The 25,009-nt window shown below is 34.7% G+C and overlaps 1 protein-coding gene across 2 annotated transcripts in view; it reads right to left on the bottom strand.

The window, feature by feature from the left end:
• FSTL5 (follistatin like 5) overlaps positions 1 to 25,009 on the bottom strand; it is a 546,539-nt gene that overhangs the window by 75,099 nt on the left and 446,431 nt on the right. For both annotated transcript variants that reach the window (XM_045202427.2, XM_045202428.2), the window contains exons 10-11: positions 23,046 to 23,180; positions 3,786 to 3,812 (exon numbers count right to left, since the gene is read on the bottom strand). In XM_045202427.2, the coding sequence (XP_045058362.2) occupies positions 3,786 to 3,812; positions 23,046 to 23,180 (162 nt within the window). The remainder of the gene's footprint in view (positions 1 to 3,785; positions 3,813 to 23,045; positions 23,181 to 25,009) is intronic.

Raw genomic sequence — 25,009 nt, 5'->3', positions numbered from 1 at the left:
AAGTTTCAGTTTTCTATGATACCAAATTCTATAAATCCATAGACTGCTAAAAGTTCAACTTGATTTTCGAGTAGAGTGGTTCTCAAAGTTGATCTTTTCAGTAGATATACGAAGCCAAAGCTGTTTTTATAATAATACTAAGTTATCGTTTGTGTTTTTTTTCCTCTCGGTCTCACAAATTAGATTCCCACAGAAGTAGAATGCAGTTTTGACAGGTTACATGACACCTGATGTCGGGTGAAGTCACAACAATTCAATGCAGAAGCAGATGTGTGAATCCAGCATTTCTTATTCAGTCAGACATTCAGAAGACTTGAAAAACGTAAAACGACATGAGTCTCCTCATTGTTTTCTGGAAATACAGCTTTAAAATAATGTGTTATTTATGGCTATGTGTGATTGGGTTTATTATGGTTATTTTTCATAAATTAATAAATGCCCCTGTAAAGTTTTCTGTTTTAATTTCTAATATGGTAAGTATAAGCACATGAAAATAACCCAAATAAACAAAAGCTTTTGTGTTCTCAATAATATTGGAAAATGTAATGGGGTTCTGAGATCCAAAGAGCTTGACAACCATGTAGGTATCAATTATAATTTTCTCATTAATGCTCTGTATTGTAATATATTGCAAAATTTCTTGAATTCGATGAAACCTTCACCGCTGTAGTCACAGTAAAGACTGAGAATATGTGCAGGCTGGCTTTTTTCGTTTTCTATCCCCTGGTGAAGTCAGACACACATACTTTATCTTTTCCAGGTTGATTGTTAATCTAAGAGAGTATAGTGGTTCTAGAATGCGATCCGTAATGTGTTTGTTCCTTGTGAGCTTTCTCTTTGCTTTGCTATTTTTTTCTGTACAGAAAGAAGACATCAGCAAGAATCACTTGCAGCCTCTTAAGAAAGAATTATTTTCCAGAGGGTTTTCTAATCAATAATGTACATTTAAGTACATGAAACAGACTGAAAAAAAAATGGTTGCAATTTGCATTATTGTTCTCAATACTTTTAGGAGAGCTGCTCAATAATGATAGTGTATCATAATACAGTTATACTATTTACTATATATAGCAAAATATTATATATTTTATGTATTTATATCAACAATAAACTTTGGCTAATTTCTGATTATTTGATAAATATTTAAGTCAATAACAAAGGAGAGATTGTGGTGATAATTGTCTTCCTCTCACTTAATTTTACATTGCTGTAGCATTTAAGGTACGGTCAATAGCAAATTATAATTCTACAATGCAGTGATTTGGTAACCAAAGATAAATCGATAAGTTGTAGTGTTAAATAAAGTTAGTTACCAGTTCATATTATTCTTTTCACTATCAAATAATACTAAACTTACCTTTTAAAAAAGATATAGAAGAAATGTTTTCTCAGCTAAAGAAAAATAGAGGCAAGAACAGATTGTACACATTGCATTTCTCATCTTGAATAACTTGGCAGGGGTAGATTTTTGGTCCATGAATGTTCTCATTTTTTTGTATGTGTGCCTTTGGAGCTAAAAACCTTGTCACACACAGAGTAACATCATACCATTGCACCTCAATACGATCTTCATATTACGTGAACCTACATAAGACTTACTCTTTCATTTATACCAGAAAGTTTTTAGAGTGACTTTGTCAAGTTCTTTATTAGGCAATGTTAACCCAGGAATTAGATGCTATCTGACCTCTGTCTGTCTGCCTATCTGTCTATCTATCTATCTATCTATCTATCTATCTATCTATTTATCTATCAACACCTATCTATATTATATATACATGATATTATTTCAAATCAGTCCTTTTGAGGCAGCATACAATTCCCTGAACTTGCAAAGGTACTCTGGAAAAAACGCAAATCTGAATGATTAAGTTCACATTTCCTCATTAATCTAACAGAGGAAATAATGTAGTATTTGTTAGCTAAATAATTACTATTAGTTGGAATCATATACATAATTACATATATGCCCGTATATATGCATGTATATACACACATATTTATTCCTCAATGTATGTGTGTACACATATTTGAAAATAGATACCTCTTGTCCTAAAACTATAAGAATAAATTTTTAATAGATAAAAGTGGATTCAAACAATAAATCTTAATATGATCTTAAGTAATATGAAGATCTCTAATACTTTGAGGGTAGCCTGAATAATATTATTATATTATTATTTAACAATACAATAATCATATTAATAAATACTGTAATAATCACATAATAAATACTATAAACAAATAATGTTTCTTATAAAACAGAATCCATTTATAAGGAAGAAATGTTTCACACACTTTAGAATTTATATATCACAGATTCACTAGGAGAATTCCAAATCTATTTCAAGTATTATGTTAGATAAATCAGGTTCAATGAGGTAAAATAACTCATCCAATTTTTCTCATCCAATTAACCAGAAAAACCAGATCTATGGTACCTGATTTCTGATTCCTTCAGTTATATTCCTTCCATTATAATCATAAAATGAAATCGATTTTTTTAATGCTCAGAGAAATATCTGTTTCATCTCAATAGTGAAGGTAGTACAAAGAATACTGTGCAACAGATATATCCATGATACTGTCAATAACGATTGAATTTGCACATTCAAATATGAAATCTCCAAGAGGAATAAATTGAGAGGGTATAGTTATACCAGAACCTCCTTAATAAACTAGACTTTAAAGGAGCTTATACAAATGATTTAAGAGCAAGAAATCCTAAAGGAAAAAAGTCACGGAGGGGAGTGGTAACAAAAATTGAGATGGCAAAATTCCAAAATTACTGAAACTTATGAGACATGGCCCTCACAGGTAACAGTGATGCCAATTCATATAGGAAGCTGTAATTGAGGAAGAGAAAGTTTGTCTAGGATGGATTGTGAGACAATAATTTGAATTATTGTACACCTGGAGTATATGAGGATATACATATTTTTTTCCTAAGAATGTAATTAAAACACAAATGATGGGCTATTTGAGTACTTGGTCAAACACTTTCTTTCAAGCTGTTGTGACTAAATAAAAATTAATAATAATAGCTACAATTATAAATGGCAGTAGATACCATTTATTGAATGTGGACTATATTTAAGGAACTGATAACAACCCTATGAGTATTAACAAACGTCCTTATTTTTGAGATAAGACAATAATGACATAAAAAGGCCCTAGTGGGGGAGACTGGATTTGAATCCAGAACCTTCAAGTATATAACTCATTTTCTTAAATAATTTATTATATTCCCTAGATAAGGCAATAGATTTTATATTTTTTCCTTTCTTAACCTAATGAGGGCTTATCATGTAAATTATGCTTAACTAAGGTTGCTGTTGTTTTTTTGACTCAATTTTATACTCTTGAAAACATTTCAATATAGTGTAATTTAATTCCTGACCATATGTCAATTATCAATTGTGGTTCAAGCTGATAAGCAATATTAATATTTTTCATGGTAGAGGTTTACACAAAAATGTTAAAATATAATAAGTAAAATTATTGAATCAAAATAAAAATGGCAGGGGGGGTGGCCAGGACGAAAGATAGAAAATGTATTAACCAACAAACATCTGTGCACGACCCATGGGCAGGGGCAAGGGTGTGGGACTGACTGGGGAAGGGAAGGGGTGGGGCTGGGTAGAGGTGGGGGGAGGGAGAAAAAGCAGGAACAACTATAACAGCATAAACAAAAAAATTAAAACAAAAAATACTGATAGCCAACAAATCTACTAAAAATGAAGCAAAATAGTCACAACAATATAAAAGATAATAGAATTTAGTACCTTCTTCTCTCCATAATATGTTAGCTACTGCAGCATGTTAAAGAGAAAAAGAAAAGAAGGAAAAATGAGTAAAGAGATGTTCAGTTGCACAGTGATAAAAATAACCATTAAAGAGATCATGGTCTCTGAGGTAGAACATGTACATAAAAGTATTGAAGGAATTTAACAGAGTACTTTAAATTAACAAAACAGTAAAGTGCTGGGACTAATTAATAATGTTCTATTCATTTCTTAAAATAGTCTATTCTTCTTTGGCATAAAGGATTGTTAATAAACAAAGACTATTTTACACACCATTGAAAATAAGATTTTTAAGCTGAATGTAGAGAAATGTAGATTATTGAAGTATAGATTAAGAACAAGCATTGGTAGTTAAACTATTTATTTGACAGTATAATTAAAAGTCACTATTGAAAAAGTTATATTTTTAAAATTCTCAATATCACAATATATAATATTCCTGCAAATATGCAATATTCTTGAGCAAAGTTTCCTGTAAAAACAGGAAATTGTTAAGTAGTACATGTTTTCACTTTTTAAACAAGGCAGAATATAATATATAAATATATCTTTCTTATTTCAATGCAAAATAATGGTTTATATTGGCTTGTTTCTAGGAAATGGGTTTGTTAAATATTGTATAGGGACTAAATCAGTAGAGATTAAAATAGTAAAATTGAAATAAAGAGAATACCAATAGAAATATTCTCAAAGAAATGTCTTTGAACATTTTAACGGTCGTTACATATGGGAATAGCTTTGTTTATTACATCAACTTATCCTTCATACAATATAAACAGCTACCTATACTAAATGAAGGCTTCATAATGGCATTCATATGTTGAAAAGCACATAATGCATATATGAATGCATGTGTGACTGAGTATCAGCTCAGTCTTTAGCATGGCACATAGGTCTTCCATGACATGCTTGTGCCATATCAAACTCACATTTCAAACCACACCATTTTGAATCTCATAATCTTTACTTATATGTTAAATCAGACAGTAATAATCTTAGCAGAATTTCTTAACTGCTCTCTCCCTAGTTTTCCTTTAAACCAGCTTAGGTTTTTGTTGTTGTTGTTTGTTTATAGTTAGCTTGTGTAGAATTTGGGCTAACTGGCTTTTTTTTCCTACATATAGAATCCTTTTAAACATCCATTGCATTCCTTAACACACCATAAATGAATTTTCTGTTCTGTTCTGAAATCCTTTATTTATAATTAGGCAATAAAGACCTGGAAGTTACCGATGCCCAGTAATGCAGCACATACCCTTGATGACTGAAATGTAAAGTTCTTTCTGAAGATAACACATGCCTTATAATGAAAATGTGGTTCAATGGACACAGGTGCCTGAACACTAGTAACAGAATCTTTATTAAAGTCTTCTTTATAAACTGTTTTATTTTATATATCATGAACTTGCAACTATATTCAAGGTGATAGATCTCATTAAAGGTCAGATATGCCATCGCTATGTGGAAGTACATGTGGAGAGTCGAATGTTATACAAGCAACAGCAGTAAATGCAGAGCAGCCTGCTGGGGTACGGAACAGCTCTTTTCCTTGGCTGCTTATGTGTAAAGTGCTTTTCAACTAAATAATTTTGCTTGTCCTTGTCTTTTTCTGAAAGTGTAAGGTTTTCAGCAGCACATAACATTTTTTTATATACTATATTTATCTAAGGATAACATTTCTGTTATAAGGCTTTTGACGGCTTCTCTTTTGGATTTGAGAAATTAACAACTTAAGAAGCAAATGAAAAAAAGATAACATTTTTTAAATGTTGGTACAATTTAATGTATCTGAAAAAACACCATGTATGGTTAGTGTTATGGTAGTCGAAATTTCTTTGAATGTACATATGGTGAATGAAGTGAGACATTTAAAACATATTATTTTTAGGATGGAAAACTATATATTATATGTCAAATACATTGCCTGCCATATGCCAAATTTAAAACCACTTTTAAGTGAAACTGTCATTCTTTTGGCATTAATTGAAGACAATTGTCCCCTGCGACCACACAGTTTTCCAGCCTAGCATCTAACATACTTCCTAGCTTGCACTAGGGCATACAACCTAGACACGGTCCAGGAATCTACGGTTTAATTTCTACAACATGATAAGATAGGATAATCAGGTACTTTTGGGGGGTAACTTGAATAAAGAAATCATGTTAAAAGACAAAAAGCACAGAGAACCAGAATTTAAGAATGCAGAGCTAAAGCCATCATGATGTGGAGCCAGGGCTATGCTAACTTGTAATAATGCCCAGAAGGCCTCAGAAAGATGTGGAAGGCAGGAAGAGACTATGCAACCTGCAGGAGAGGTGAGAGAGTCCGCAGCTGTCCGACTACGTACTGTCAGGCTCTGGGTTCTGAATGTGGATATATTGCTGGCCGCTCCCTGTTGCCAGTTTAACATTTGCATCAATTTTAAAATAACCTATACTTAACCATATAGAGTGTACTCTTAGTAACCAAGTCAGTCCGATCAAAACCAACCCACTATAAGAACTGTTGCCATGTCAAAAGATTAAAGCCACCACACCAAACAAATAAAGACTATATGCCAAGTTTGCTCCAATGCCAACCCAAGTGAGCATATTATCGGCAGTTGTTATTGTATGATGTGTAGAAAATTATCCTAGACTTAGTGGCTTAAAACAACAGAAAACATTTATGGTCTTAATGGGGTTGTGAGGCTAGGAAGGTTCTCATTTGGGATATCTTGTGAGGCTGTAGTCATTTAAAGGCTTGATATGGGCTGCAAGATCCACTTCCAAGGTGGCTCACTGGTATGCTTGCAATTTGGTGGGGCCCTTGGCAGGAAGCCTCAGTTCTTTACTCATGGGACTCTCCCCAACCTGCTTAAATGTCTCACATAACTGGCAGTTGGCTTCCCTCACAAGAAGTGATCCAAGAGAGCAAGGCAGAAGCCACAGTGCCCTTTATGATCTGGCTTCAGAAGTCCTGTACTTCTACCTTCACCCTTTCTGTATGATAGACACCTGCTCTAGTTCAATATAGGAAGATACTTCAGGGGTTCGGAAAACAGAGGAGTCAATCATTAAGACCATCTTGGACACCACAACATGTTAGTGTAACAGACTGCTTACGAAGCAAACACAGCTTTAAGAAAATTTTTCTATTTAACATACTCCTAGCCAGACTGCCAACACTTCAGTTTCTTCTAATATAAAAATCCTAAGCCCACCACTGTCGGGAACTAATTTGATTTTGATAATGCTTCACACAAATGATCGATTTTAGTTTTTATGTGATAAACAATAAACAGGACATGATTAAACAATTGTTAATTGGCTATATAGGGGAAAACATGGCTTTCTAATTTGTTCATAAACCCTGCCATTGAATGTAGACGGTAAGCAAAGATACTTCTTCTTTTGTTTTAATCTCTTTATCTAGAAAATATACCACAGGGTAAATTAAGGAATTAAAAAATAAAATGGTTATAGCATATTTTAAGTAGTCTTAAGATGAATTGCCCAGTAGATCTGGCTGTGCAATTTTTATAAAAGGTTATCACTCTTAACAATTTTTTATTACTCCTCTCATATTCTGAACTCCTCACTATTTAATATATATTAAATATATTTTAAACTATATTTATATTACAGACAATATTAACATAAATATAATTATATTTAAATATAGTGTAAAACAGAATCTGTAATCTTTGAAGGAAATTGATTACAACAACATCATTGAAATAAACAAAGATTGTTAGATAAATATTTTGTGGGGTAAATTAAAAATTATAATTACAGACCTTAAGTGTATTAAATATCTGATATTTATGGAATTCTGGGTAAATGCATGGTTTATAATTCAGTTAAGTTTGCTTATCTTTAAAGAAATTGCAAAACAGAATAATAGCCGGACAAAGAAAGGCATGAGACACCTTAACAGGATCATCGCTGCAGCAGGCCATACACTTAGTATCTGCAATTTCTAGGGCTCATGAGAAAAAGGAAAACGCTGGACTGTGCACTGGTCGAAGAAATACCCATGCAGAAAGTGACGTGATGTCTTTAAAATGATTTGACTCCAAGTTAACAGGGGTTACCTCCTTAGAACATATTTCTAAAGAAACTATACGAACTTAACAGATAAATCAGGTTGTATGAGTATTTTACGAGCATTCAATGAGTTACATTTTTTAAAATTGCTTAAAACAGGGCCTGGTAGAAATTTACACACATACACACATGTGTATATATACACACATATGTACACACAAACTTTTTAAAAGAAAAGCATTTTTGCTAAACAGAGAGGCATATTTTCAAAGTTAATAACTTTATATTTGACTCAAATTGAAGCAGCATGCAGCAACAATGCGGTGTATATACCCTTTTTAATGGGGAAAAACAATATGGTCATGTGCACAGTGCTGAAGAACACTTAATACGTCCCTTCAGACATTCTTCATCAAATGCCGAATCCTCAGCAGGCCAATGACAAGTTCTAGAGTGAATTCTAGTATGTCTCTTACAATGCTTCTAGTGCTTATAATACATTGACTAAAATGAATTTCATATTGCTTTTGATTTGCTTTTAGAAACAACAAGCACTAGCCTTGGTTCTCTGTTGCAAAACTGTCAAAACAGTTTTCTCAGTCTGTTAAATTCCCATGCTATTATCAGTAAGGTCCTTTGTATTTTAGCTCCAGTACAGTGTCATGATAGAAAGACCAGATTTCTCTATTATGCAGTAAGAGTTTTGATGTCAAACTAATAACAATTCCATAAAAGAATTTCAGCTTAAGCACGAAAAAACTGGTGATCTTAAGTTAGAAAGTACCCTGACGGTCCCAAGAAGATGGATTAACTGAACACTGCAAGTCTGATTTGTTCTGTGAGTCATCCTAATGAACAGGATTATTTTGCACTGGCCAACTCAAATTTAGCCCGAAGTCTCTCTTACTGTATTTTTCCTGGGATAGTTTTCATTCTCTCTTAATTATGAAAGTAGTACTTTCTCAAGAAACATTAGTCTCTTTGTTTCCCTTGCATCGGTAGACAGGGAATGGCAGGTTCTGCTTAAAATGACACCATAAACTGTAGATGTTTTGTTGTCAGCTCTCCATGATACTCACTTACTAGTTTACGTTTTCCTAAAATCTTGATCGATATGTTTCTGGTTATTAGAATTTACCTACCTGTTTTTAAAATATCTTTCAGATGAACTAAGGAAAGTCATGGTGTTTTGAATATCATACATTAAGAATCAGTTCAATGTTATATTTAAAGAGAAAGGAAAATATAATGAAATCAGAAAGATGTCTCAAGTCATCCACAGGTTTTTTTTTCCTATAGTAACTGACATGCTTCTTACCTTGCTCTTTTAACACTCCTGCTCATAATGCTACCTGTTTTTATCACCTTCCAGGAGCCTAAAGCTTCCTCTGTTGAGACAATGTCATTCCTGCTTTTAAATGCTTGTGAATGAGTTTGGGAACCACATTCTTCCTCATCCTGTTAAAAAGGAAAGTTAAAGCAGGAAGAGGTGGCATCAATATCTAAGACTGGGTAAGGAGAGCAAAAAGGTGCCCCCTTACTACCAATTAAAATGAAGAATCTGGAGTTACTGGATGTATTATTTTAACACGGATTGTCTTTATTTGAAACAGTATTACTACAAGTGGGAGCTGAATCACTCCTTCAAATTATTACAGTGGAGAAACAAATGCTGGTACATCAAAAAGGAATGAACTGCTCTGGTTTCCTCTAGTCTTATCTGTCCTCTCTCCTTCCCTGTCCCAATTTGCTCACAATTCAGATTCTGTATTAACAAGAGAGAACAAGGCCAGCTGTTCTTAGTGCCCCCATTGTCAACACTGAATAAAGAGCAGAACAAAAAGCAGACGTCAGTGATACTCTAGCAGCTGTAATTACTGGTGCAGAGAAAAAGTGAATAGGGTCAAAGATGCTGGGCAGAGAGGTGGCAGGGAGAGCAGAGAAACTTGGCCAAGTCGTAGCAGGAGTGTAGCCAACCGCAGTTGTGGTAACATGAGCGCTGGCACTGAATGGTGGGAGCATTTCCGGCGGAACCTTTCTGATATCACTGAGACTCCACACACACGTAACCCTTAATTATTGCTCACGCTTCAAAAATAAAATATCTGAACCTTAAAATAGCTTTCTGGTAAATATGAATATAAAACACCTAGTTCGTAACTCTTAACTAGTCCCATATTTAGCATATGATACTATCACTACTCATTTTTACCTGTTTACATTATTTTATCCATTGTTCAACATATTTTTAAAACATTAAAGCAGTAATCATTGACCCATAATAATAATAATGGTAATCAGAACAAACAGTCATTCAGCCCTCATTATACGCTAGACACTATGCCAAGTGTTTTAGAGCATTAGATCCATTAAAATTACATTTCTACAAATGTCTCCAATTGAGTTAATTTCTATTTTTATTTAATCTTAAAAAGCAAAACAAAACAAGCTTGTGTTAAAAATATAAGTGGTTAAGCAAATGACCTGGAGTAGAATAATGTTCTAAAAACAAATCGATGAGCAGCACGTGCATTTGTTTAAGTATCACACAGAATGTTTTCAGATCAGGCTCTGCAGTCCGAATTCTCTCTCGGGCCAGCATTGCCCCAACTGTAAATACTGCGTGAGGTAAAGGTTGCTCAGGAAGCTGCAAGAGCATGAAGCTGACCGTAGATTATTTTGTGTCGATCATTATCTTTATTGTTATGGATAAAAGATAGTTTTCTTCACAGAAGTTCCAACAATCTGATGAACCAAGTAATGCTATCTTTTGGGAAATGCCAGTATGCCAAATAACCCTTCAAAAGCTGGGTAAAGGAAGGTAATAAAATGTCACATCGAATGCTCACACTAATTTCATTAAAGCAGCATTCTGTAATGATTTTCCACAATCTGTAGTCCATTTTGACATTAAGTGGTAAAGGTACAAAACTGTTGGGAATTCTAACTGGTAATGAAAAAAATCCTACCCAGGCAATGAAAAAAATCAAAATGCAAATGTCTTCTATAAGTTAATAATAAAATTCAGCCCCCAAAAATACTTATTGTGATATCCCTAAACACTAAATAATGAGTATGTAGAAATTTTACATTTGCAGAAACACAGCATGTCAATTACTCCTCATGTGACTCTCTCTGTTTGTGCAGTTCAAGGCCTCCCTTAATCTGGACCTATTTGACAATTCATTCTTACCGATGTGTGACAAATCCCCAGCAAATAATTTTTATGATTACATGTTATACAACGTTAATGACATCTACCACAGGCTTCATGAGTCTTACCTGGGTTTAAAATACTTTTAGGTCTCTAGCTAGGGAAGTATGAATACATCCACTAAATAACATCTCTAATGGCATCACCTCAATAAAGACTGCACAACTCAGTTGGAATTTGATATTCCCCTGTCTGCAATCTTATCACACTTGGCTTGTATGTCTATTACAGCAATTATTTTATTCTGCCATGTATTATGGTTGTCCCTCTTGAACTAGACTACAGCCTTTCTGAAAGGACCTAATTGTCTGATTCCGTGCTACCCATATGCTAGCATCAAGGTTTGTGTTTGTTCTTTCCTCAGTAAATATTTAATAGGTGAAAGCACAAATAAACAAAACTAGTGTTCCCTGTAGATTTCCCTGCTCTCGTTACAATGAAAACTCTTCTTCACTTAATAAATGTGGTAAAGTCCTTTTTCTAATAGACAGAAAACAAATAGGTAAATTTAGAATGATAGTGAAATGGTATCCAGACACTTGGGGGTGGGGGGCCGGTTAGCTAGCTTCACACACATTTAAATTCCATATCAAATTACAGCCTTTGTAAAAAAGTATTTAAACTAAATTAGGTTGCCATGAAAATATGGAAGTAATTAAAAGTCAAATTAAAAAGTAATGACACATTATGGCAAAATATTAGATACATGGCAGATTCTTCCTAAATCATTGCTGATTATGTGGTAAGTCTCTACCACCTGTGAGTGCTGGCTTCTACAGCATATGCAAAATCAACTCCAGTGGATGATAACAAGTGTTTTCCAAAGGGTGGAGAGCTGACATTTCTACTAGCAAAGTATGAGGACTCCTGTTTTTCCAAATAGCATCAAGTCTTAGTATTATGCAGCTTTTTAACATTTGGTGTTCAGGTGGAAATGAAATGGCATTTCTCAGGTTAAAGGTGTGTTCCCTTGATCACTGATGTCAACCTCACACCAAATGCTAATGAGGATTAACACCATTTGATGATATATATTGGCACTCCATTGTTCCTAATCACTGAAAGTCTTTATGAATCTATGAGCTAGTTTTTTAAACTTATTATTTCCCTTACATCTATCTGTCTATCATGTGTCTATCCATCTAGTCATGATGCTGGTTCTTGTCAGTTTTTTGTGTTGCAAATATCTTGAGAGTAAATATGTATGACTAAAACTTAATTTTCATGTTATACTGTTTTCTCTGATGTTTATTCTGCCTTTGAATATACCTTTAAAATTATATTCTAATATTAACATTAGTGTAATAATTACTTGAGGAAAAATAAAATAAATAAATCAATAAAAATAATGTTAATATTTATTTTTCATTCCCTGAATATTATTCAATAGAGGGATAATACTAAAAACATTTTAAATCAGAGTGAACGATTCCTATTTCTTTAGAACCCCCAAATTATTTATGTAATATTTCTCCCATTTAAAGATTAGTAAGCTTATTATAAAATAAAATACACTTGGAATAATCAGAGACTCATGTCACAATTAATCACGATTGATAAGCATTTAACTCTTACCTATATATAGTCTTTACTTAAATATTATCATAATTAAATTATAAAGTAATATAGTTTTCCTTTGTTTATATTATAATCTCAGTCTTTTGAATCTAAACTGTAAAAATCACATTCTGATTTTCTACTAGGACATGTTTGAGATAAAAGAGAAATATTTTATTCAGTCATAATTTATTTATTATTAAAATCTCACTATTGCCAAAATATTTCCAAAACTTTTATGTATACCGGAATTTAATAGAAAGATAAGTATTAAAATAGGGGAAAAATATTAAAATTGGCACACAATTTTACTGCATGAAATAGACAAGTTTCTTTTAATAGATTCCATGTTTAATAACATTTCATATGTAATGTTACATTTTATATGTAACACAAATATGGAAATGTGCATTAAGTTGGAAAATAAAGCAAATAAGGAGGCAGAAAAATAAAGTGTCTGACTCACTCGCCGGCATATTTATTTCACTATCGGCTGTATTGGAATTCAGAAATCTGGGTGAGCAGAGCACAGTAGGTCACACGAGGTACCACCTGGACTCCGTACAGAGCTGATGAAAACGTGTGGCAAAAGTCAGAACACAACGTTTGCAGAAGGCACCTCACTTCAGCCCTTTGCTCCAGAGCAGGCGTTTGAAAGACACTGGTTTTATAATCTCTTCATACATTTACATTATTTTCTGATTCAATTCCTATGTCAGAGGACTGTAAGGAAATCATGGAGTGATAGCAATTCAAAATTCTTTACACCTAAGTACACAGTCATTTTACAGAATATTCATCAAGTTTAAGACCTCCGGAATCATGGGATCTTCAGGTGTTTTCCAACACTTTCTCCTGAGCACCACCAACAAGATGTTCGTATGTAGATTTTCTAAAAAGTTTCATAGAAGTTTTACACTTAACACTGTCATTCTATAAGCTTATTTGATCTGCATGTCTGAAGTAACATAAATAAAATGTCATCATCACTTACCTAAGTTTATTTTAAAATAAATCAGACAAATTGGAATTGTGTAATATGAGAAGACAGAGTAATATCCCCCCGAAGGTAAATAATGCCTTGTAGACAAAATGTAGGCAATAAATCAAAATTTTAAAAAATAGCTTCGAGTCTTATTCTGTTTTGTATGCAATAGAAAAGCCCGATTGCTTATGATTATTGTAAACCAGTAAATTCCATGGCATTCAGATCAGACAGAAGTTGTTAGGTAACAAAACTTTACTATTGTACAAAAATGGCAGTGCCTTAAAAACAGATCTATTTAATGGCATTGAAGAGGGTGTTATTTAGTGTATAGCCTTCAGATATGGAAATCATGAGGCAGATGGTTTCAGTGTTTTCTGGGTCAAGAGATGAGAAAATTTACAGAACAAGTCATTTCACAGCATGTGAAAACATCATTAGCCAAATTGAGAGCATGGATATTAGAATTTATCATAAATAATGAAAACTCATAAAATAATAAATGCTTATCTAGCATTGTGAACCTTGACATGAATCTGCCTATCCTAAGTTCATTTTATTTCATAATAAGCTAATTAATGTGTAAATGTTTGTCACAAATATTAAATATATACTTTTTGCTTTTCAAAAAGAAATTTAATTCTTAAAATTTTTTTTAGTATAACTCCTCTATTGAATACTATTCAGTGAATGTTAAAGTAAAGATTAACCATATTGTTAATTTAATTTTTTTCATTTTTTCCTCAAGTGTTTATTTTTATTTGGTTTTTTTTTATTCTAGTACTTAGCTTATAACCATCAGATGAAAATCTCACCCCAACTATCATGTCCATACCTTATCTTTACCTATGGATTTTCCTAATTCTTAATTATTCTGTCTCACACTGGCTGAGCGCAAAACGTCCTGGTAAGTGACTGCTGTGCTTGGCTTCACCTGCGCCTTTTTCCAGACCGTGCTAGTCATGGATTTCTACTGTCCTTCTAGCCTCTGTAAACCTGAGGGGCCTGCTTACATAATACCATTAAGTCTCCGTAATTGCTCGTTTAAAATAGGTATTTTCTCCTATTTTAAAAACAAGAGGTTGGAGAACCAAGATGGCGGCATAGGTAGACACACTGCGCCTCCTCGCACAACCAGAACTGACAGAAAATCGAACAGCAAGGGGGACCAACACCAAGGAAATAGAAAATAAACATTCATCCAGACCGGTAGGAGGGGCGGAGACGGGCACCGGGGTGGAGAGGACTCGCGTGGCTGTGGCGGGACTGAGACTGGCGGAGTGTGGGACAAATGGCGCAGGCAGTCTGAGCACTAGCAGACCCTGTGGCCCCACATTTGCACAGATAAACCCAGAGGGCCGGACTCAGAGTGGCGGAGAGTGGGGCAGGCAGAGTGGCGGGTAACACCCCGCGGCACCACATTCGCCCACAGATAAACCGGACAAACTGCGGGCAGCGAAGAAGACGGTGTAACCCAGGGCTCCAGCTCAGGGAAATAAAGCCTCAAACCTCTGATTGAAAGCGCCCTTGGGGCTTGGGGCGGCAGCAGGAGAGACTCCCAGCCTCACAGGAGAGGTTGTTGGAGAGACCCACAGGGGCCTAGAGTGTACACAGGCCCACTTACTCGGGAACCAGCACCAGAGTGGCCCAGTTTGATTGTGGGTATCGGAGTGAAAGATTGAAAGCCGGAGGAGAGTGAGACGGGCGCCATTGCTCCCACTCGGCCCCTCCCCCACGTACAGCATCACAGCGCAGCGACCAGCATTACCCCGCCCCGGTGAACACCTAAGGCTCCGCCCCTTAAAGTAACAGACGCGCCAAGACAGACAAACAAAAAAAAAAAATGGCCCAAATGACAGAACACTTCAAAGCTCCAGAAAAAATACAACTAAGCGACGAAGAGATAGCCAACCTATCGGATGCACAGTTCAAAGCACTGGTTATCAATATGCTCACAGACTTGGTTGAATCTATTCGAAAAACAGATGAAAAAATGAAGCCTATGCTAAGAGAAACAAAGGAAAATGTACAGGGAACCAATAGTGATGAGAAGGAAACTGGGACTCAAATCAATGGTGTGGACCAGAAGGAAGAAACAAACATCCAACCAGAAAAGAATGAAGAAACAAGAACTTGGAAAAATGAGGAGAGGCTTAGGAACCTCCCAGACGCCTTGAAACATTCCAACATCCGAATTATAGGGGTGCCAGAAGGAGAAGAGGAAGAACAAAAAATTGAAAACTTATTTGAACAAATAATGAAGGAGAACTTCCCTAATCTGGCAAAGGAAATAGACTTCCGGGAAGTCCAGGAAGCTCAGAGAGTCCCAAAGAAGCTGGACCCAAGGAGGAACACGCCAAGGCACATCATAATTACATTACCCAAGATTAAACGCAAGGACCTACATCCAAGATTACTGTATCCAGCAAAGCTATCACTTAGAATGGAAGGGAAGATAAAGTGCTTCTCAGATAAGGTCAAGTTAAAGAAGCTCATCATCACCAAGCCCTTATTATATGAAATGTTAAAGGGAGTTACCTAAGAAAAAGAAGATAAAAAATAGGAACAGTAAAAATGACAGCAAACTCACAGTTATTAACGGACACACATAAAACAAAAACGAGAGCAAACTAGGCAAACAACTAGAACATGAGGATTGTCAATAGGGGAGTGGGAGGGGGAGAGGGGGGGAAAGGTACAGAGAATAAGTAGCATAGATGATAGGTGGAAAATAGACAGGGGGAGGGTAAAAATAGTGTAGGAAATGTAGAAGCCAAAGAACTTATAAGTATGACCTATGGACATGAACTATAGGGGGGGAATGTGGGAGGGAGGGAGGTGGGCAGGATGGAGTGGAGTGGGGGGGGAAATGGGACAACTGTAATAGCATAATCAATAAATATATTAAAAAATAAAAAAAAATAAAAAAAAATAAAAAAAACAAGAGGTAAATGAAGACTACAGAGGTTAATTAGTTTGTCTACATTACCAAAATATATTCTATTTCCAAAGTTAGTGATAACACATTCAAACTGCCTTTACATGTGAAAAGGTCAGGTTTTAACCTATTTTAAGACCCTTTCTTCTACTTCTAAAATAGGCAGATACTTTTTTGGTATTTATATAACTTTTGAAATATTCAGGTACAAATGGCTACATTTTAGCATGTTTCTAAATTGTGCATTGTGAATTATACTCATTGCATTTTTATATTAATTATTAATTTATATGAGCATAACATACTTTGCTCACTTAGTAATCTTATAGAGTTTAACACATTTAATAGTCTTTTAAAGAATCTTATAATTAATTTTATTTCATAACTGTCAAACAATATTAATTTATTGAAGTTAATCCTTTAAGGATTGTTGCAACAGCCCAGTATTTCCTGTGACAATGATTTAAAAATGTCGTATATGCCATTATAATATATTCAGACATTATATTCCAATATGAGCAAGAAACTAAGTCAATCATGTTCCCTACTAAAATCTTAGCAAGGTGTGACATAATCCATGCCCTGTGCTTAGTGCAGCCAGTAGCTTAAAAGCTTTCAAGAGCAGCCTGTATACACAGCACTTTTCATTTACCTTAATCTTGAAGATGAATTATTATCATCTGGGAATTGACTTCCCTTGGGAGTGGAAATGTATCAAGTGCTTATGCTGTGTGCAACATGTTTTCAAATAAATAACGTTTACTCTATCTAAAACACCTTACATTTCTCATATCATCTTCTCCTGCTCCCTGTTACAAGCACCACACAATCCCCTATGGCCCATCTCTACTCTTCTTTACATTTCAATCCTCCCTGTATATCACTCCATTAAATCTTAGTTATTAAACCCTATCTCCGATGTAACTGGAGGAATATATTATTTTGAAGTACTTCTCTGTAGTTCAATATGTCACATGAGAAAACATCCAGTGAGGCCTGTTGACAAAGCTGGGCACCGTAACTCAAGGTTTTCCAATGCAAAGATAGGAATACAAACAAAATATAAACTCCTTAGCCATATGAGGCTTTGCGTGAATCATTCATTCAACAGCATCTTATTGCTGGGAAATGCAGTGTAAGAAAAAATGCAGTTGATATCACTGTGATTGCTCTAGTAAGTAGAAAATAGCTGGATGATTACTCCCAAGCTGTAGCTAAACAAAGTAAGTCTGGGTTGTGTCATTTAGCCCGAAAGTTGTAAATCTTTCCCCATTTTTATTGCTATCCACATGGAACTCAATACCTCCTTCTCTTCATCTTTTGAAGATAACACAGAAGAAAAGCACCTTACATAGAAAATTTAAAAATATAGTAGAACTGTAGCCCTGGCTGGGTAGTTCAATCGGTTAGAGAGTCATCTCAATACACCAAGGTTGCAGGTTCAATCTCTGGTCACGCCACATACAAGAAGCAACCAATGAGTGCAAGAGTAAGTGGAACAACAAGTAGATTCTCTCTCTCTGCCACTCTCTTCCCCTTTTCTTCGCTCTCCAAAAAAAATTAAAAAGTACAATAAGAATGTAAATCTACCAAACTAGTTTGCTTTCACTCTAACAAAAGTGGGCTCTGACAAAAAATTCATCCTTTATTAAAAAATATCTTCATAGCTACATTTAAATATATATAATATATTCTAATCAGCTGAGTTGATTTTTTAAATGTGAAGAGAAATATGATATTTTATATTTGGACATATAATAACAGAGAAGCTCATATCCTCACATTTGTCTCACATCCCTATCTCTATCATCCATCTTTTCATTTATCTCTATATATCAATCTCTATTTCTACCTATATCTATCATTCATGTTCAAAACTCTTTGATTTCTAACAATTACCTGATTCTTCAGGCTTTTAAAAAAATACATTTGTCAATGTTTCTAGTAATAAATAAGTAATTATTTTCATAAAATAAGCATGAACAGAAGTAGTCTCACACTATGGTGAGTGCTTTATAATATCTGCACAGAAATCCCTTAGTGAGTTAAAATGTATTCCATATTACAGATAAGGAAGTTAAGGCTCAGAAAGGTTTTGTAATAGCCCCAAAACACAGGACTATTATGTGGTAGAAGAATAATTCTAACTCAGGTTTTGCCCCAAAGTTCATGCTCTTCTATTATACCACTGTTTTTACAGATATGCATTGCATCCCATTGCAATTACATTGGGAAAAGGCCTCTGAGACAATTTTTGGTGTATATGGAAAGTCAATACATTTTTAATATGTACAAATAAAAGTAAAGTCACCATTAATGGGTCTGTGACTATTTTCTTTGGCTTTTAAAAAATATCTGTCAAAATACATAGGTGCCTTGTATAATTAATATTGGTCTTTGCCTACAGAATTGCTAGAAGAGAACCCAGGGCAATCCTTAAGGTGTGAAGTACAAAGGCCATAGTGTGCCCTACTGTGATCTCCACCTGATTTTGGCTTTGTTTTTGCTATATAGAACTCTGACAGCTTACTGAGTACTAGGAAACACCTCAAGGGAAACTGTCTTCTACCACATAGATACTCTTACATTTTCAGTTTATTCTCTTATGTAGCTATTAGTGTTCTACTCAGTGGATTATTTTTAGTATTACCTTCATTTTAGTTGTGTGCATAAATTTCTAAAAATGGGCACTTTCAGATCAACAACCATATATGTGATATGTTCTTAATAACCAGTGTGGCAAATTTGTGAGGAAACACTTAAAAATTAAAGGCTTTTTTAAAATGAGAGGTGAATTTGTTATTTAAAAGACACAGTATCTGCATGCCTATAAAAAAGGTAGAATATAAACAAGAATTTGTAATGCTTGAGACCTCTGGGTTACAAATAAAATCTATTAATTTCATTGTCAAGACTAATTTCATGAAGCTTTTCCCATGTTTTCTTACAGAAGTTTTACACATGCATGTATTATGTTATTTTTTGTGTAAGACAGGGATCTAATTTCTTGCTTTTACATGTGGATATTCAGTTTGCTGGCACCGTTTCTTGAAAGATTCTCTTTTCTCCAATGTGTGTTCTGCACCCTTGTCAAAGATCAGTTCTATGTATTTTGGGTTTATTTGTGGGCTCTCTATTCTATTCCATTGGCCCGTATGTCTGTCTTTATGTCAGTACCATTCTGTTTTAATTGCTAGAGAGTTGTAATTTATTTTGAAATCAGGAAGTGTGTTGCCTATAGCTTTGTTCATTTTTCTCAAGATCACTTTGGATATTTGTTGTTGCATATGAATTTTAGGACTATATTTCTATTTCTCTAAAAAGATGCCATTGGGATTTCTATGGAAAGAGCATTGAACCATAGATTGCTTTGGTTTTTATGGGCTCTTTAACAATATTAATTCTTCTAACCCCTAAACACAGAATGTCTTTCCATTTTTTGATGTCTTCAATTTATTCCATCAATGTATTATATATTTTTTCAGTGTACAAGACTTTTACCTCCTTGGTTAAGATTATTGCCAAATATTTTATTTGTTTGATGTTACTGTAAATGGGATTGCTTTTTTAAGTGTCTCTTAGATAAAAATTGAATAGACATTTCTCCAAAGAAGACATACAAATGGCCAACAGTTTATAAAAAGGCATTCTACATCACTAATCATCATGCACGAAAATCAAAACCACAATAAGACACCATCTTACACATGTTAGAATGCTTCTTGTCCAAATAACCAAAGATAAGAGTCATGGCCTGGTTGCCTAGAAATTGGAACCTCTGCACTCTGCTGGTGGGGATGTAAAATAGTGGAGCCACTATGGACAACTTTATGAAAGTTCCTCAAAAAATTAAAAAATAAAACTGTTGCATGTTCCAGCAATCCCACTTCTAGGTACATATCCAAAAATATTGAATTAAGGATCAAAGAAATACCTGCATTCACATGTTCTTTGAAGCAACATTTATAATAGCCAAAATATGGAAACAACTCAGATATCTACCAAAAAATGAATGAAGAAAGAAAATGTTGTATATACATATAATGAATGTTGTCCAGCCTTAGAAATTAGCACATGGTATTTGTAACAACAGAATGGACCAGGCAGACATCACGCTAACTGAAACAAGCCAGTCACAGAAGGACAGATACTGTATAACCGCACCTACATGAGGCATCCAGAAGAGTCAAAGTCAGAGAAACAAAAAACAGAGTGGCAGTTGTCAGGGGGTGGGGGGAAGGGAGAAAGGGAGAGCTGCTCCGTGAGTATAGAGTTACAGTTAAGACAAGATGAACAAGTTCAGGAGATCTCCTGGATAACTCAGTGCCTAGAGCTGACAATATGGCTTTGTGCACTTAAAAGTTATTAAGAGGGTAGAGCATATGTTGTATTCTTATGTAAATAAATACATTTAATAAAATTTAATTAATTAGTTTTCACTCTTTGTACTAGAAAATGTCACATAATTTAAATACAGAAGCAATACTGATAAATATTTTATGTCTAGACTTAGAAAGAAATATCTTCAAATATTTTACTTGTATTGTTTCTTGTAAGATAACTGAAAGTTTTGTATAAATGTAGTAAGTCCTGCACCACTATAAAATATTAATTCTGATTTTAAAAGCATACTGCTAACATATAATTTCCAAACTAACATGAAATGTTATTTTGAACTCTAAGAGTTTAAAGTGATAGTAAAATAAATTGAAAACATAATTTCAGAAACTGTTTATAATTAAGCTAACATATTCATATGACTAAATATATGACTAAATTATATTAAATATTCTTTTATAGTTTTCCTCAAGTGTCCATGCTAGTTTAAATGATTGATTAGTTAAGAGAGTTATGACAAGGTTTTTTAATGTTGTAAATAGGGAAATACATTGAAAAATACATGACTGATATTAAAAGAAAATCAGAATGCAGAGTTGAAATTAAATCTCAAAAACATCATCATAAAGAACAAAGAAAACTAAAGTCTTCAATTACTTGTCACCCTAAAATTAACTTTTAACAGGAACTGAATTTCAAATTAGTATATTGCAGAAATATATAGAGTATGGTAAAAAAAATCATGGTGGAATTTATGCAGGTCATTAAATCCAGTTTTCTTTTCTCTTTTTTCCACACTAAGTATTTTCTTTCTAAACATTTGCTTGTAATGATGATTGCCCTAACCAGGCCAAATATAGAAAAAGATAATTTCATGGTCAAAAAGATAAGATCCCCTTTCCTCATTGGATCCACTTATACCTATGTGTGCTCAATGATTTAAAAACAAATAAGAAGCTTCCTGGGACAATGCATTAGCCTTGCTCAAAAACTGGGTTTGGAGAAATGGACAGGACAATCTGGTGGGCTTTCAAAACATCAGAACCCTGCCGAAACTTACATTGGGCATAAACAGATAAAACAATTCAGCGGAGCAAGGAGAGGGCACTGCGAGTACAGCTGACCCTTAAACAACACAGTTTGAACTGCAGGGTCAACTTCTAGGTGAATTTTTTTCCAACAAATACTGTAAATGTATTTTTGCTTCCTAATGACTTTCTTTATAATGTTTTCTTTTCTGTAGGTTTCTTTATTGTAAGAACACAATATATAATATACATACAAAGTGTGTAAATTGACTGTTTATCTTAGTAGTTAAATTTTGGAGGATGCAAAAGTTAAATGCAGGTTTTCATATATGCCAAGGGTCAGAGTCCCTCAACCCCATGTTGCTCAAGGGTCCACTGTCCATCAAAACCCAATTTCCAAACAACCATTCTGTCATGTGTGTGGACCTGTGGGCTTGCCTATGGAGAGCCCACTTGGTAACTGCTATTATAGTACTTGGAGTTCTGAGCAATTCAGTTGCAACCAAAAATCCATCTTTAGCATCCCAACAATCCATATCCCTCTCACCAAGTCATATTTTAAATAAAAAACAGTTATTTTTCTTATTACTTTCTGATCTAGCCAGAAGACAAGCAGGGTGATGCCAAAGGGCTTGTAGCACTACATGAGGAACAGCCTGTGCAGTGGAGCTGGTGCCAGGGCAGCGAGTGTCTCACGGTGGCAGGAACCACCGGACTGCCGTGGGGACACCTTGCTTTACAGCTGCCTCACCCCTGACTGCGTGCAACGGGCAGAAAAAGAAAGGTATGAATTTGACACATCGATAGGGTGTGCCTTAGCTGTATTTCGAGACCTGAAATTCCCCAGGTCATTGGGTGAGGTATTTTGCAAGGCATTTAAATTCCCGGAGAAGCAAATGAAAAGACAGTACCTGAAACATGTACACTTGCAAGAGAAAGAGAGTAATTGTAGTGTTATACGAAAATTTTCCAAGCTTGTTTTTAAATTCTTAAATATACTTTTAATATTTCAAGGTTCATATCTTTCTTACATAGGACATTTTTAATGGATTATTCATTTCACAGAGTTTTCTGGCTCCTTTGCTTTTCGAAAAAAGCTTGATTGTAAAGTTGAGTAGTGTGTGTGTGTGTGTGTGTGTGTGGTACATACAGGTCTTTCTAGCAGAATCTTCCACAAAAAGAGAAGAGATGTCTTCATCCACTCCTGCTTCATTCTTTGCAATACAAGTATATGCTCCTGTATCTTCATAGCGCACGTTGCTTATGTGAACCTCACTGCCGTTTGCTGCAAACGGAAGGCAGATACAACTTGTAAACCACCACTTCAGTTTTGGTACAGTGCTTTCTGATTACACAGTCAAATAGTTCTCTTAGCTTGTCCTAATTAAACTATTTTCCTTCTGACTTCCATGCTTTGGAGGCATGCCAAAATATTCCAAAAGCATTCAAGTGTTTCGTAAACTGTGCTGTCATTTTATTAGAGAGCCCAATACTCAATGTCGAAGCACACACTTTATATTTTATATTCATTTCCTGTTACCTACATTACATAAGGAGTATTTCGCATTGAAAACTATAACTGCAATTATATATTTATTTTTAATGTTCAGAATCAACTTTGCATTAAGCTTTCACAAAAGTTTTGTGTAATACCAGTATGGTTAATTGACAGAAGCATACATATACAAGTTTTCATAAAGAAATTAACTGAACTATATCATGCAAATATAATGATTGCCACTTATCAAATTTGCCATTAAGTCCTTATTATATATCTGGAATTATTAGGTAAGAACAGGAAGGTAATAACACATGACTTGTCTGTAAGATTTTGTCTGTTCCATAAACGTACCTAAAGTAAACAATATTGTAATATGGAAATTGATAGTCAATATGTAAACAAAGCGTTAAGGAAATGGTAGTCCATCTTTTAAATCTTGTAAAATCATATTTTAAGCTAACCCCCGAATGATGAGTTGCATTCCCCAGTGTGGAAACCAAGATATAATTAAACCATTTAGTAGATTGGCAATATACAAGGTGCTTTCACATATACTATTTCTTAATTTATCTCAAATAAATATTTAATATTTAGATGAAGAATATGAGACTCCGAATTATTTTATCCAAGTCACCCAACTCAAAGGGAAGGGCTGGACTCCTGCTCTACCAGACTGGAAAGTTCAGTGTTTGCTCTGCTCATTTGTTTGGGTTCTTTTATTCTCTCTCCTCTGCTCCTCTTCTCTTCTCCTTTCTTGTTTCTTTTCTTCCCTCCCCTCTCCTCTCTGCTCCTCTTCTCTTCTCCTTTCTTGTTTCTTTTCTTCCCTCCCCTCCCCTCTCCTCCCCTCTTCTCCTTTCTTGTTCTTTTCCTTTCCTTTCCTTTCCTTTCCTTTCCTTTCCTTTCCTTTCCTTTCCTTTCCTTTCCTTTCCTTTCCTTTCCTTTCCTTTCCTTTCCTTTCTTTTCCTTTCCTTTCCTTTCTTTTCCTTTCCTTTCCTTTCCTATCTTTTCTTTCTTTCTAATATGTCTCTGTGTGTGAGTTTGCATGTGGGTGTTCCATGTTATCCAATCACAAGAACACCACGTGCAGTAGAAAGGAACATCACTATTCAGGACAAAGGACAAAATAATCATTTGGCTTCTTGGGGAAAGAAGGTAGAAAACCACTGGGAAAAGATCCCAAATGCCATTCCTGGGGATGTGAATGGGGTAGAGAGAGGCAGTGAGTATTTGAGGAGACATCATTGTCACAGACAGCTGAACCCCTTTCTCATTTCATAAACATTACTGTACACCTCAATTCCCTGCACTGTTTGTTGGGAATCACTTGGCCAAAACATAGGTTGGCAATGTTTTCCTTTTCTATTGTTCTTGTTTTTTCTGTGAAAGGCCAGATAGTAAATATTTTAGGCTTTGTGGGTGGTACAGTCTCTGTGGCAACTATTCACCCCTGCTAAAGAAGCTTGAAAGCAGCCATAGAAAATACTTTTAAAAATAAGCATGGCTTATTCTGAAAACAAAAGAAAAAGCAAAAAAGTTGCTTCATGTACAAAAATAGGCAGCCTTCCAGATTTGGCCAGTGGGCCTTAATTTGCAGATCCCTGCTCTAAAAGATA

Source organism: Desmodus rotundus, chromosome 9 (genome assembly GCF_022682495.2).
Source record: "Desmodus rotundus isolate HL8 chromosome 9, HLdesRot8A.1, whole genome shotgun sequence".
Lineage (NCBI taxonomy): Eukaryota > Metazoa > Chordata > Mammalia > Chiroptera > Phyllostomidae > Desmodus > Desmodus rotundus.
The sequence above is the reverse complement of the archived record's forward strand: the minus strand, read 5'-3'. Positions and strand labels throughout refer to the sequence as shown.